Consider the following 16,011-nt stretch of genomic DNA (forward strand, 5'->3'; position numbering starts at 1 on the left):
GAGAGAAGCAGACTCCCTGCTGAGCAAGGAGCCTGATGTGGGACTCGATTCCAGGACCCCAGGATCATGACCCGAGCTGAAGGCAGCCGCTTGCCTGTGCCACCCACGTGCCCCAATATCAAATAACTTCGTATATTTTTTCTCATATTAATCTCTCTGTTGTCAGTTTATTTTGCAGAACCAGCTGAAGAACTTTAGAGGGCAGAGGTGAATCTTTCTCCCTTGTAAGATATTTGCATTCTTGCAAAGTTTAGAAATCTCCAGTGATGGCAAGCCCAATCATGAGTCTGCTTTGAGAGGTCTTTCTTTTCCATCTCGAATCTTAAAGACCGTTTTACTTTTCCTTTCCCCTTTGAGCCTTCTGTCTACAATATCCCCTGCCTGATCTGTGGGATCTAGGCTCTAAATAACCACACGGTTTCCACCCTGGCTCCTGCTGTTGGTCTTCGTTGTGGAATGACATGCCTGTAAAGCCTGTCTTGTAAGGGTAGCCTCTCTTTCACTCCCTTGTTTTTTTCTTTTTTAAAAAAGATTTTATTTATTTGACACAGAGAGACATAGCGAGAGAGGGAACACAAGCAGCGGGAGCGGGAGAGGGAGAAGCAGGCTTCCCGCCGAGCAGGGAGCCCAATGTGGGGCTCGATCCCAGGACCCTGGGATCATGACCTGAGCCAAAGGCAGACGCTTAACGACTGAGCCACCCAGGCTCCCCAGTCCCTCGTTTTTTTTCAACCAGAAAACATCCTCACAGATTCCTGAACTAAAGCTGCTATGGACATTTCTGCAGCTGAATCTCTAGGTTCAGCTATGAATGACAAAAACCCCAAAGTAACAGTGGAAAGGTAGATGTTTATTCCACTCACATAAACATCTAGGTCAGCGTTTGAGGGCTGGTGTTATCCAGATTCCTTTGACACTGTTGCCCCATCATGCTTGGTTTGACTTCCCTGTCCCATATGCAGATATCTTCAGCGACAGGAGCAGGAAGGGATGAAAGGAAAGCAGAGAGTGCTGCATCTAGTATCTTAAGGAAGACTCTTAGAAGCTGTCACACTTGACTCTTCTGTTTACATCTCATTTACCACAATGTAGACACACAAGTATCCTGAGCTGTAAGAGAAGCTAGGAAGTGTAGTCTTCATTCTAGTCTGCCATATACCCAACTAAACCTATTCAAGAGAGGGAGAACGAATACTGGGGGCAACTGGACTACCAGATTAATTGCACTGGTGAGGACAGATACCTCTGTGGAGCCCTCCTCAGCACTCCACCTTCCCTTGCTTTTGATTGGTCCAGGCCTCCAGGAGTATTTCCCTCCACTCTGCCTTTGTCAGCAATAGTGGATATGTCCTAGGGCTTGACTTCCCCTCTATACTTTTCAAGGTGAACAGCTGGATTTGTCACAGTTTAACTTACCTCCTAGTAAGTTAAATATCCCTAATAAAGGCCTAGTATTTGTAGAATCTGATGCCTCTTTTTTTCTTTCTTCCTTTTTTTATCTTTCTCTTCTTTCTGGCCTAGACATGTACTTACCTGACATTCTGTTCTAGATTTTGTCTAATGGGGTCTTCTGTTTTGAGAGATAAATCACTAGGTCTGCTCGGCCAAAAGCAATCATTGTTCAAAAAAAAACCTTGGCCACTCGTACCTTTCTGAGATAATCAGCATGCATTTTGTGATTAGGCTAACAGCCAATCCGGGCTTAGATTCCATTTATCACTGTCCTGATTGGCTCTCTGTTATGTTTCATCTTTCTGGTTGCCTTCATTTACAGTCTAAAATTTCAAAATTTCTCAGCCTGTTCCCTCTGGGTATAGACAGCACTTGTATTCCTATTTACAATTTTAGTGACATCTGGGAACCCATTCAATAATCCCTTGAATAGTGTACTTCCATCTGACTGATCCTCCCCTTTTGAACTGTCCAACCTTTCAGGGTACGCCTGGCATCAGTGTCCCAAACTTTAAGGAGGAATTCCCAATAGTTCTTGGCAAGTAGTCTCTATTCTCTATGTAGCTCTAAGAGAGTACTTTGCCAGTAGTGGTCTATATTCTTGCTCCCTCTGAGAGTCAGCACAGTCGGCTGTGATTTTGCTTCTATTCTTGTTTGATTTTTTTGGGACCAAGTTATTATTTCTGAGCTAAAAAAAAAAAACCCAAACCTCCAAAACATCTACTCATTTTAAAAATAACCTCTTATATGAATTAAACCTAAGTACATCATCTTTTCCCTTTTATCTGTCCTTCAATTTCATTTTTCCTTTTATATCCATCTGATCTGTTCTCTAAGATCTCAACTTTATCTCCAAAAACTTTCTCCAAAAAAAACTTTCTCCTTCACAAGCTTAATTATTCTTAATTTTGTTCTCATTCTTTCATTGCTCCTGTTCTAAAACTGAAGCACATTCTAGAAACACTCTACACATTACCTGATTTCCTGAACAAATCTGCCTAGACACACAAGGTTCTAGGCACAGGACTAACTGCCTTCTTTAGATCTTCGGGTTTAAAACAATTTAACTCAATTGTGTCTTTAACTTAGGCATTTTCCATTATAATAAGGGCTTCTATTTCTTTGCCTTTTTTTTTTTTAAGATTTATTTATTTATTTTGGGGGGGAGGGGGTAGAGGGAGAGAGAGTCCCAAGCAGACACCCCAGACTCCCCACTGAGCACACAGCCTGAAGTGGGGCTCTATCTCATGACCCTGAGATCATGACCTGAGTCAAAACTGAGTGGGACACTCAACCAACTGAGCTACCCAGGAGCCCCTTTCCTTTTTTTTTTTAAGATTTTATTTATTTATTTGAGATGGAGAGAGCGCACAGAGGGAGAGTGAGAGGGAGCAGCAGACTCACCGCTGGGCAGAGAGCCCAATGCGGGGCAAGATCCCAGGACCCTGAGATCATGACCTGAGTAGACACTTAACTGACTAAGCCACCCAGGCGCCTCTCTGCTTTGTTTTAAATAAAAGACTTGTGTAGGTGTCTGCAAAGTTGGAGGCTTGGAAATCCAAAGCCATGGTCAGAGCCTCTAAAATTTACAAATCTAGTCACTTTTGGATCACACGGTGGGGGATGACTCTTGAGACTCTTGACAGGCCACATGACTTCAAGATTAGTCTTTGGGCACTGCCTACATAGGCTGGTATTAACAGCTGAAAACTAGAACTTCAAACTCCAGTACTCCATAGCACCCATGCTGTATAAAGAATGCACTGTAAACGATAGCATTAGAAAACCATCATTTTGCAAGTCACTAGAAAAAATAATAGGTAGCAATTACCAGTGAGTATCAAATGAGTTAGATAAAAGACTGATGGGGAACTTTATAATGATGCATTGACTGACAATACCTGAGTGGACTGTCAGCTCTAAAATCTCTAAAACTGGTACAAGGGATATTATGTGCCTGATGTGATGCAACAGCAACAGTATTTCTTATAAATTATTTGTGCAAACAAATTTTGAACACAAATTTATTCGAACTTCTTAAATCTATCAGTTGGCAGGAAAAAGGGGTGATAGAGAAACATGTTAAATGACACAAAGAGCATATGATCATCCAAACTCAGAAAGTGAGACAAAGGGCTCAGTTTCTTTAACAAAAAAGTGGCATTTTAACCAACTGAGCCACCCAGGCGCCCAAAAAAGTGGCATTTTAAGAGGGAGCATGAACTGTATAGATTTTAAGACCCTTAAGAACCATACCAACCAAAGGCAATGCATGAATCTCACCTGGGACCTGATTTTTTTTTTTTAAAGATTTTATTGATTTATTTGAGAGAGAGAGAGTGTGTGAGCATGAGGGGGGGGGGCAGAGGGAGAGGGAGAAGCAGACTCCCCACTGAGCAGGGAGCCTGACCCCGGGCTCGATCCCAGTATCCTGGGATCATGACTTGAGCTGAAGGTAGCCGCCCAACCGACTGAGCCACCCAGGTGCCCCATGGGACCTGATTTAAACAAACCAACTGTAAAGGCATTTTAGACTTACAGAAAAGTTGCCATAGTACAAAGAATTGCTATATAACCTTCACCTAGATTCCCCAAATGTTAACAACCTATCACATTCACTTCAGCATTTTTCTGTCTACATATTCACATTTGTTTTTTGAGAGTAAGTTGCAACCAAAAATGCTCCTTTACCTGTAAGTTTCACTGTGTATTATCTAAAGACATGGACGTTCTCCTACATAATCACAGTACAATTACCAAAATCTGGAAATTAACACCAATTAACATTAGCTACAACCTTATTAAAAGTGTGCCATTTGTCCCACTAGATCTTTTATAGCAAAAGAAAATTTTTTCTTGGTCCAGAATCCAATCCAGGATTACATGTAGTATTATCTCTGAAGTTTTCTTTAATCTAGAAGAGTATTTCAGTCTTTGTTTTTCATGACCTTGACTTTTGAAGAATAAAGGCCAATTATTTGGTAGATTGTCCCTCAATTTGGGTTTGATTAATGTTTGTTATATTTGTGTTACACATTTTTGGGAGGAATCCTTAAGCATGATATTTTGTCATCCTCTGTGCATCTAATTAGGAAGTATACAGTATTTGTCCTGTAACTGATAATACTGTAAAAGGACATTCTGAGACAGTGAGGGAAAATTGAAAACATAGGATATTAAGAAGGTATTGTTAATTTTGTTAGATGTCACAATGGTTTTGTGTTTATGTTTTTTAAAAATGGTATTGATCTGCTAATGATATATACATTGTAGAAGACAAGAGGCTTGATGCCCATTTTAGGGAGTTTGGAGTTACTCTAGGTAGAAAGCAGTAATGATAATATAGTCAGATCTGGACTTTTCTGAAATTGCTTCTAATTTATGCATTCTCCAGGTCTTTGACCATTTTTCCTTTCTTTTGTGGCTCCTCTTTTGGTCACTACATTTAAAGTTTACCGAGTGTAGTCAAATTTTGTGACTTATTGGATGAAGAAAGCCTGTGGGGGAGGAAATTGAAATTACTGGCTGAAACTAACTTTATAAATAATTTGAACACTTCATTTCTTTGTGATTTACATGTCCTCCTTATTAAAAAAATATTTTTTTTTAGTAATCTCTTCACCTAACGTGGGGCTCGAACTCATAACCCCAAGATCAAGAGTCACATGCTCTGCTGGTTGAGCCAGCCAGGTGCCCCGCATGTCCTCCTTATTATAGATAATCGAGTCTAATGAAATGAGATCATTTATAATGATTACATAGTAAAACTTATAGCCAAAAATACAAAAAGTCCTCATTTTATTTTTTGCAAAGTACTTTTTAAAAATTTTATTTCACCAAGGACTAATCCTTTGCTAATGTTCAAATTTAAACTATTTTTCTGAGTTTGTTTCATAAGAGAAAAACATGAAAAGTTGCTTCTGTGGCATTTTCTTCTAGTTTTTCAAGCCCTCTTGTAGTAGCAACTGGTTCAAAATACTACTTTGTTTCAAAGCATGCAGTTTAGATGTATCTTCACTGATGATGGTAATATTTCCATTTTGTTCCTGAGCTGTCAGGTCACTTTCACTGTCAGACAGTGTACACAGTAGCGTGTCATTTTCATAGGTTGGAAAATAATACCTGAAAACAACCACAGATATACTGAACAACCAAACTATAAATTATCCAGTAAAGTTTCTAGGCAGTTGAACATACACTTTACTATAATTCTGCTAGGTTTCCTTGCCAACAATTTCGACAGCATTTTGCAAAGGTGGTATGGGAGACAACTTCTGAATTACTTTTACTTTGACCTTTACTGGCTGGTATCAGTCTTACCAGTATCCTTGCTAGCTGCCCATTCAGCCTGTGCTTGATAGTCCCACAAAAACTATCTCGAAAGGCAGCTTACTCCAGTACTGGACAGCTCTAGTTGTTAGATAGATAGAGCGCCATGGATGAAGCTAAAAATGACATCCCCTTCATTTCTACTCAAAGGTCCCAGTTCTTCCCTACAGATTACCAAAACTCAAATATGGCTACTTTTTCATACATGAATCCTTTAAATATCTGATGAAAACATTGTTTCCCTTGAACGTGTGTGTGTTCTTCCCAACTTAATCACTACTGGTTCCTTCATTCTAGGTGATCAAAAATTAAAACATCTATAGAATTTTAAGTCTATTATTCAGGTTCCTTTTCTGGACACACTTAGGAGTTAGTTCTGGAGTATCTCTAAAGATTTCACTTTATTTAAGAATTACAGGAACAGGGTCTCAGGCAATCCAGGACCGACTTTGCCTCTCACAAATCTGGGATTTTCTTTCTTTTTTTAAAAGATTGTATTTATTTATTTTAGAGAGAGAGAGGGAGACAGAGAGAGCACGTGAGTGTGAGCAGGCAGAAGGGCAGAAGGAGAATCCCAAGTAGATTTCATGCTGAGTGCGGAACCTGATGTGGGGCTCAATCTCATGACCCTACTATGATCATGACCTGAGCCGAAACCAAGAGTTGGACACTTAACTGACTGAACCACCCAGGTGCCCTGAAATCTGGGATTTTCTAGAGGAAAATCTAGAGCTTTGGGGCTAGTGTTGGGGAAGAGTTGGGGGCGGGGGAGGGAGGAGGCTTATTTAACATTTCCTAAGAAGAGAGGAACCTCCAGGCAGCTAGAACCCTACAACCTCTCAGAGGTTCTCTCAGCTAAAGTTGTCCAGACTATGAGAACCAGCCCAGATGGCTGAACTGGCAAAGAAGTCTGATACCACCTCCATAGTACAGATCAGTGGACCAACTGCTTAACATTTATAAAGTGCTGAGATGAAAAATATATACCAAAAACCCTAATAGTTGTGTACTCTTTGACAGAGTAATTTTATTTCTAGGAGTTTATCTAAAAGAAAAATTGGGTAAGTGTGCAACAATGCAGGCATATGGATGGATACTCATTGTATTACTATTTAAAAGAGCAAAATGCAAGAAACAACCTCAATATCTAGCAAATTAGGGTATATCTATTGAATGGGATATTTGACAACCATTAAAAATGATGCAATCGATATGTATTAGATATAGAAACATGCTTACAATATTCTGTTGTTAACAAAATATAATGGAAAAATCTATACTTCTATATCTACATCTTTATCTTCATACCACAAAATCTGGTTACACTTATAAAAGCGGGATTCCTTTAAAAATAAGGTTTTTGAAGATTTTTACTTTTTTCTATACATGTATGTTTCTCTTTTATTTAGGTTTGGAGAATTGAATAAAAACAAGTAAGAGATATGGAGCTAAGAAGTATATGTTTGGTTGAGTAGTACTCACTCTGGTTGATCCCATGTCTTTCTTTCAGGAAGCAGTGATGTATGTTTAGCTTCTTCCATATGAGTCCTTAACTCTGCTTTGGATTTGAATTTCACATGGCAGCCATAACATCTACATTGGTGAATTTGCCTCCGAATGAAATTGACCAGTTTCACTTGTTGGTAGAAATTTAATCCTGAAAATGATAGTTTATACAATCATTAGACAACTGGTCAGACCCATTTTTGTACTGTTATAATTTTTTAAAAGAGCCATGTCTCCTTTTTTAAAAAAAGATTTTATTTATTTTCTTTGAAAGAGGGAGAGAGAGTGAGTATGAACAGGGGGAGGGGCACACGGACAAGCAGAGTCTGCACTGAGCATGGAGCCCGAGGTGGGGCTCGATCCCAGGACCCTGAGATCATGACCTGAGCCGAAGTCAAATGCTTAACTGATGTCAACCGAAGTCAAATGCTGAACCACCCAAGTGCCCGAGCCACTTCTCTTTGTTAACCAACCTGAAGAGGCAGTACAATTATAAAGAATAATAGATACAAGGGGTGCGTGTGTGGCTCAGATGGTTAAGTGTCTGCCTTCGGCTCAGGTCATGATCCCAGGGTCCTGGGATCAAGTCCTGCATCGGGCTCCTCGCTCAGCGGGGAGCCTGTCTCTCTCTCTCTCTGTCTCTTATGAATAAATAAATAAAATCTTTAAAAAAAAAAAAAGAATAATAGATACCAAACAATAACAGCCAATACTTATATAGGGCTTATGTGCTAGGCACTGTTCTAATCAGTTTCCATGCATTAATATGTTTAATTCTTGCAAAACTCTACCACATAGGTAGTATTATCATATGCACATTATCTATTAGGAAACTGTCCAAGGTTGCACAGCTAGTGGGTGGTAGAGCCAACATTTGACATATATACATGTCTGTAAGAACAGCAAAGTAAAGCAACACATTCCAGAGTCTAGGAAAGTAGTAAGCTGAGGTGTGGGAAGTGAGCTTTCTACTGTCTTTGATCCATTAGCAAGTCAGTAATTTACATCTTCATGACCCTAATCTTTCCATCATACTGATACTGAGAATGATGCAATTGGGTCCATCTGTGATAAATAATCTAGCTACACTGCCAAGCAGTACAGTAGGTATTTTATATACATTATCTACTCCCTTCACATTCTGTTGACCCGAGGCCTTATGTCACACAGCCAGTAAGTGCTGGAGCTGGAATATGAACTCTAGTCTGACTTCAAAATCCATGGTCTTTCCGTTAGCTCCCTCCACTTTATTTATAATAGATACTAACCCTTAACTTGTATTTTATTTGAAGCATTCATATATGTAGGAAAGAAGAAAGACTATATGAAATAAAAAACCATATTTGAATATTACAGTTCAAAATGGTTGTGAATCATTGCTTCAGGCAATCCCGTGAGACCATCTGTGGAGAGACACATTTTGGCTGTGCACTCTCTCATCACGACTACTGAACACAGGCATCATTTACAGGATGGTGTATAAAAACGCAGCATCATGGAAAACAACTTCTGAATCAAACTCACCAAGTTCTGACTTTATTTTAAGGAGATCAAACTCGTGAGCATCCTAAAAAAAGGAATGAATATCTGTGAGCATATAAATTGTTTAATCTTTTAGGCTGAAGTTATAAACAGACGGCTTATTCATAGGAGTTTGAACACTGTTGAAACTCAGTCTGTTCATCATGTTCTGCTTTTGAAGTATTCGAAATATAACTGCTTCCCCCCACCACATCCAACTACTTTTTAAAGCACAGTCCAAACAAGTCATGCCAATCAGTTCAAACATTTTAATTATTCACAGTTTGTATCTACAGTTTTCACAATTTACTATGTATGCATTCTGCAGTCTGACAAAAGTGTCCTCAGTCTCTAGTAAGATGTGGCCCTACTTACTATATTGTGTGCCTGGACTACAATTATGGATATAGGTCCTTTGCTACACAAGTAGATAGGTAATTTTACAAATCTTCTTTTCATTTTATGCTGTTAAATACGCTGTTTAATACAAATTTCTCTTCACTGACATCTTCCCATAAATTACATTTCTTTTGATTTTTACAATGCAGCCTTATTCTGTTTCACTCGTGTAATCGTCCATCTGGGTAAATGTTTGAACTTAAAAGCTTACAGAGAATGAAGACCATCTAACTCCCTATGAAGGCATTCAGTGTAACATCAGAGGCACGATAATTAGGAATTCCATGGTACTTTATGACTGAAAGTGACTGAGCAGAGGCTGAGGACACAGGTCAAGGATGTTGCAAAGGAAATTCCTACATAGGGTTGGGGTATTAAGACTCCTTTCAATTCAAAGATATTAAGATATTATGAATTAAAGTTAAACACTGGAAACTATACACATAAACTATCAGCAACCTGTTTCAGAGAAAACGACTCTCTGCTTTCATAAGGGTAAATGCTCATGGCCTTTCACACACCTTCTAGTTTCCTTTTTTTAAAGAATTATTTATTATTTATTTTTTTTAAAGACTTTATTTATTTGACAGTGAGAGACACAGCGAGAGAGGGAACACAAGCAGGGGGAGTGTGAGAGGGAGAAGCAGGCTTCCCTCCGAGCAGGGAGCCTGATGCGGGGCTGGATCCCAGGATCCTGGGATCATGACCTGAGTCGAAGGCAGACGCTTAACGACTGAGCCACCTAGGCGCCCCTAGTTTCTTTTTTTTAATGGAACTAAGAACGGTGTTTCTGAATGCGAGTGGGGAGAAGGTGGGTGAAACAGGATAGTCTGTGTCACTGTTGGCAGAGATGGCTGGGGGAGGGGAGGGAGAGCACATCAGAATCATCCAGTAATATTTTTTTTATTATAATCACCCCTCTACCCCCAAGCTGCGATACTGTCATGACTCATTAGATGTTCCCCTCCTCACCCCCACCGTCCAGCCGAGGATCAGAGATGTTGGGAGTGTGTCATCTCTCAGATATACTGCGGTGAAAAAAAGGTTTAGAACTACTAGCTTCAAGCTTCATTATAACATAAAAATGGCATCCAGAAGGGAACACATGAACTGGAAATACCCTCAAATTTCTTTCCTCCAAATCCAAACGGTAGGAGCTGCACAAGCACACTCCATACCCTCTCTGCCTCTACATCCCCCATGTCCCCCTGCCCCATTTCCCTCAAGGGCTTGGTGAAGGGAACTTTCCCCTTTCCGCTTTCCTTATTCACTAGCACAGTAAGCAGTGAAAAAAGACTCAGAACCTGTCCATGTCTTGACTACTGTTAATCATGGTTACAGGCCCCACATTCTAAACTAGAATTATCTCATAAACACCTCAGAGGTAGGATGGCATCAGTGGTCTGTGAAATCCCACCCTAACAGTTTGCACAGATCCTGTGCATTGTACTAAATTGCCCTGAGTTCTGGTTCTCCTTGATGGATCTGCCTGTCTCTTCTTTTTTTGCCTAAAGCATGTTCTTTTTTTTTTTTTTTTTAATTTTTTTTAAAGATTTTATTTATTTATTTGAGAGAGAGAGAATGAGAGACAGAGAGCATGAGAGGGAGGAGAGTCAGAGGGAGAAGCAGACTCCCCGCTGAGCAGGGAGCCTGATGTGGGACTTGATCCCGGGACTCCAGGATCATGACCTGAGCCGAAGGCAGTCGCTTAACCAACTGAGCCACCCAGGCGCCCCAAGCATGTTCTTTTTAATAAAAAAATTATTTATTTATTTGAGAGAGAGAGAGGGCACGAGTGAGCACAGGAGGAGGGGCAGAGGGAGAGAATCTTTCAAGCAGACTCCACGCTGAGTGTGGAGCCCAACGTGGGGCTCGATCTCACAACTCTGAGTTCATGACATGAGCTGAAACCAAGAGTTGGATACTTAACCAACTGAGCCACCCAAGTGCCCTGCTTACAGCACTTTTAGGAATAGGATAATGACAAATTAAATTTATAAGCTTTTAAGATTGCAATCATGATCAGCTTCCTCCTGTCAGAACAAAACAAAATTCAAATGAATTAAAATATCTCACCTCCATGTGGACACATAATTTCTCAACTGTTTCTGCTTGCTTTTCACAAAATAGGCAGACAGCAGAGTCAGGGCGTTCTTCCCAATCAGACCAGTCACTGTGTTAAAAAGCAAACAGCAAATAAAGAGATTCTCCTCATTAAGAGGGTGTACTACGCAGTCACTTGGTATTACTTCCTCCTCGCTGGGAAACCCTGCCAATCTCTTTCAACTCTGACATCTTTGTAAAGATTGTCACATCATATTATGACTTTTTGATACAGCTTTTGAAATTCAAAGCAGCACCATGAAATTAATATAAATAGCGAACAGGTGCTGCTCTATTTTCTTCTATTTGCTTCTCTTCTGAGCAGCTATTTTACTACAGAATCAGTATAATGTCTTTCTGACACAACTAGGTTTACTTTGCAAAAGAGGCATATCAGTAGATGCTTTCTCATTAGTCACAACCACTAAGTACACACGCTGTGAGGTGCGATGCTGGGAGTGTGTCTCTGCATGACAAATGGTGTGTTTTAAAAAGGCAAACCGTATATCTTTCATGTGAGAAATAGTGATCATTTTAAATGGGGCAAGTGTTAAATCTGGCAGTAAACAGAGAAGTCAAAAACCATACAGGACCCAGGTTACCAGTCCTGCCTACCCCTCACCCCCTGCATTTATTTTTAAGACACTGCCAACTTCTTGTCATTCCTAAGCCCGGAAAACTGAAATCCCAGAAGAGAAAAAAGGCCAAGCAGCTTTGAAGGAAAAGCGGATGAATAACAGGTAATCATTTTAGGTTGAAAAGAACACTTCCCAAGCTTGTAATTTTAAGGAAAGAAGCTGTGAATGTTTTAACTAGGTCAATGGGATGAACATGGAACAAGGTTAACTTTAATTCTGTTACATTCTCTACTCCAGTGATAAGCAGCATGGAGAGTTCAAAGGTTGTGTAACTTCGAGGTCTGGGCACCAACCAAGTGAGTAAAACACCAATGGAATGTATTTTTCTCTGCATTATATTTTACTTGTGTGTTCAATTAACAGTTTTTAAAAAACTTTAAAAATTTTATTTTTATTAATTTATTTACATATTTATTTTTAAGGATTTTATTTATTTATTAGAGAGAGAGAGTGACAGACAGCACAAGCGGGGGAGGGGGGAAGGCCAAGGGAGAGGGAGAAGCAGACTCCCTGCTGAGCAGGGAGACACAGCGCTCCATCCTAGGACCCCAGGATCATGACCTGAGCCGAAGGCAGATGCTTAACCGACTAAGCCACTCAGGCGCCCCTAAAGTTTTTTTATTATTTATTTACTTTTAAAGATTTTATTTATTTATTTGAGAGAGACAGAGGAGGAGGAGCAGATGGAGAGGGACAAGCCGACTCCACACTGAGCATAGCACCTGATGCAGGGCTCCATCTCAGAACCCTGAGATCAAGACCTGAGCCAAGACCAAGAGTCAGATGCTCAACCGACGGAGCCACCTAGGCACCCCTCAATTAACATTTTAATGGCAAAACACTATTTGGCTGGAATAACGTTGCTTTAGTGATTTTTATGTCAAAGTTACTTTGAATTCAAGTTTTTGCACTATTACATGGACGGATGCATGACTCAGAGAGAAAATTTTCTTCATTTCTATTCTCTTCAGAATAATAATTTTAAACCAAACTAAAGAAATGTTTTCCTACTCTTAAAACACAGCAATTAATTAGCAGCTATAACAAGTCTTACTCTTCCTGATGGTCTAGCAGCTCCCGATCATCTTCCAATTGAACTTCCTCCCATGATTTTCCAAGTTCCTTTTGTGGGAAGAACGGAGAGATTAGGGAAATGGAGGGAGCAGGGGGAAGAGAGGAAAGGAGAGAGAAAATAGACACACACACACACACACAAAAAAACCCCCATAAAAAACCCACTCAAAACCACATACTCACTGGTTTTAAATCAATTCAAGTAGGATTTATTAAAAGAGTTATTTCAGTGACAAGGAAGGATATATCCTAAAATGCTCTTAATATGTTTTTTTTCTTGGAGAAGGAGTGATATTCTTTCAATCAAATTCCTTTCTCTTAAATGTAAACCAGTTTCTCAACCCTGGATGCACAGTAGAATCTCTTGGGGACCTTTTTAAAAACCCGAAACTATCTCTTGCTGGGGCCCGTGGAACACGCAGCTAGCCGGACTGTTTCTCCCCAAGGCCCCTACAGTCTATTTTTCAAACAGCAACCACAGTGATCTTTCTAAAGGACACTTCCCTGTCTGTATAAACCCTCCCATGGCTTCTTCCCGCACTTAGAACAAAATCCAGAGGCCTTATCATGGCTTAGAAGATCTGCTCCGGCTCCTTCTCCATCCCTTATGTCCCACCACTTTTTCTCTGTCTCAGTTTGCTCCAGACAGATCAGTGTCTCTGCTGTCCCTTGAAAGCAGCAAGCTCACCTCCACCGGCTACTTCCGGACTTGCTGGAACGTCTGCCTGAACACTGCTCTCTCACATAACTGTGTGGCTCAGGTGTGGGGGCATCTGCTTAAATGTTACCACCTCTTCTTCTGACTCCTCTGTCTAAAGCAACACCCCTGCTCCCAGTTACTTTTTATTCCCCTATGATGTTTTATTATTTTTTTTAAACATCAATCACTGCCTGAAATCAGTTCTGTGTATCTATTTGTTTTCTCATTCGCTATTCGTTTTTTCCACCAGAATGTCCATTTCCAGAGCCAGGCATACAGTAAGTACTAGAAAGTATTTTTAAACTGAATTGTAACTGAAAAAGTCTAAAGATTTAAGGCCAATTTGGATCCTACTTCAAAAGGTTTTTGTAAGGTGATTAAATAAATTAGTTCATGTACAGGCACACCCCAGAGATATTGCAGGTTTGGTTCCAGACTACCACTGTAAGGCAAGTCAAATGAATGTTTTGGTTTCCCAGTGCATATAAACGTTATTTTTACATTACACTGCACTCTATTATGTGTGCAAGCATTACGTCTAAAAAAACAATGTATATACCTTAATTAAGTATTGCGAGAATTACCAAAATGTGACTCAGAGACATGATGTGAGCAAATGCTGTTGAAAAAATGGCACAGATAGACTTGCTCAACACAGCATTGCCACAATCCTTCAGTTTGTAAAAACGTGCGAGGCACAATAAGCAAAGTGCAATAAAACAAGGTATCCCTGTATATAAAGTACACAGTGGCAGGCAACAGTTAAGTGCTCAAATATCTACTTCAATCCCTTTTATCTCTTACAGTTCACGGAGAAGTTGCACCCACTTAGGGCTATGTCTGGCAAATTTAGTCATAGTTTCAGCAAAACTTTATGGAGTAATGAGCAGGAATGATTTCTTTTGGCCTAACCATTTATCTTTTCTATTCTTGAGTCATTTGTTCCTCTTTCTTATCTTTTCTTCTTTCTCCATCCAATTTTACCACTGTGCCATGCAAAAGCAGACAGTGCACTAAAGAAGGATGTAGGAACAGTAATGGACACCTTTCCAAGCAGCTAAACTATGGTTACAGTCAAGTCCAACCTGACCTGCTATAAATATAGACATTCTTGTTTGATATTCCTCTTTTGGAAAAAAAAACCTAAAATTTATTCTCAATTTTGAACTTCTTTTCTCAAAAAAGGTATTCACTTAAGCAAAAACAAAGAACTACAAGGTCCATTATGATTTAGGGAAAAAAGAAAATCTATCATTCATCAACTTAATGAGAGGTTTTGAAGCTGTCATTATCTATCAGCTAAATGATGCATAAACTCAGACACACAGAGATTTACCATAATGTCATTAGAGATAGTTAATTTGGACTCTATAATGTACTTCCCAGAGTTATCATGAAATGTCTGAACCTCATTATGGACACGAGGAATGGCTTCAACACTGCCAACAGGATCCTTGTTAGTTGGAATTTTTGGTGATGAATTACATCTTTCATGGATTACTTGATCTCTCTGGACCTGTACTTTAAGGTCATTGTTGCAGGACAGTATTCAAAGAAGGGCCATCTGTGGTATTACCATTTTCAATGATATGGACAAATGTTGCTTATCAATAAATGTTTTGGCCAAAGAGACATAGAATAGCTTTCAGTGTCAAACTTCCAAATCCAAAGCATTATTTTGCAACTTTCAGTATACTATTTGGCAAGTATTCAGTATAACATGTAGGGATTTTCCTAGGCAACAGCACTAACCATTTACCACTTGAGAGGAAAATGGAACTTGGTGTTCGTTAGTGTATTAAGAAACAAGTGGTTTGCATGTGACACTGGCCCAGGCTTTCCTAGAATGCTCTGCCTTGTATAGTCAAATATATATGATTTATTATAGGAATAAGACCCCCCCCCAAAAAAAAGACAGAACTCTCTAATTAAGATGCTGTGCCTGGTAATGAATCATGTTAGGAAAGCAAAGATTTCAAGAAAAACAAAGTTTGGAAGGCATGTCAGTGAAGATGTTCAGCACACCCCCTCAACCCCCTACATCAGATGGTTTATGATCAATGAGAGGGTGGACAAGAAAAACATAAAATATAAATCCCCTTCATCTAGCATCCCCACCGCTCCAACACAGACACTTATATATGTACTTACACGAAAAACCCATTATAAACAGAGAAAGAGAAATGTTTTATTTTTTTCAAGTTTTAATTTAAATTCTAGTTGAGAAGTGTTTTAAATGGGGGCACTTGGGTGGCTCAGTCAGTTAAGTGTCTGCCTTCAGCTCAGGTC

General features: G+C 39.6%; 1 protein-coding gene across 3 annotated transcripts in view; it reads right to left on the reverse strand.

Moving 5' to 3' along the window:
• Positions 1 to 5,253: 5,253 nt before the first annotated feature.
• Positions 5,254 to 16,011, reverse strand: part of ZNF277 (zinc finger protein 277) — a 103,965-nt gene continuing 93,207 nt past the window's right edge. For all 3 annotated transcript variants that reach the window (XM_032401746.1, XM_032401748.1, XM_032401747.1), the window contains 5 exons: positions 13,003 to 13,070; positions 11,284 to 11,380; positions 8,812 to 8,854; positions 7,264 to 7,438; positions 5,254 to 5,574 (listed from right to left, as the gene is read on the reverse strand). In XM_032401746.1, coding sequence (XP_032257637.1) covers positions 5,388 to 5,574; positions 7,264 to 7,438; positions 8,812 to 8,854; positions 11,284 to 11,380; positions 13,003 to 13,070 — 570 coding nt within the window. In that variant the 3' untranslated portion in view covers positions 5,254 to 5,387. The remainder of the gene's footprint in view (positions 5,575 to 7,263; positions 7,439 to 8,811; positions 8,855 to 11,283; positions 11,381 to 13,002; positions 13,071 to 16,011) is intronic.

The sequence above is a fragment of the Phoca vitulina genome, unplaced genomic scaffold, assembly GCF_004348235.1.
Source record: "Phoca vitulina isolate PV1807 unplaced genomic scaffold, GSC_HSeal_1.0 scaffold4, whole genome shotgun sequence".
Classification (NCBI taxonomy): Eukaryota; Metazoa; Chordata; class Mammalia; order Carnivora; family Phocidae; genus Phoca; species Phoca vitulina.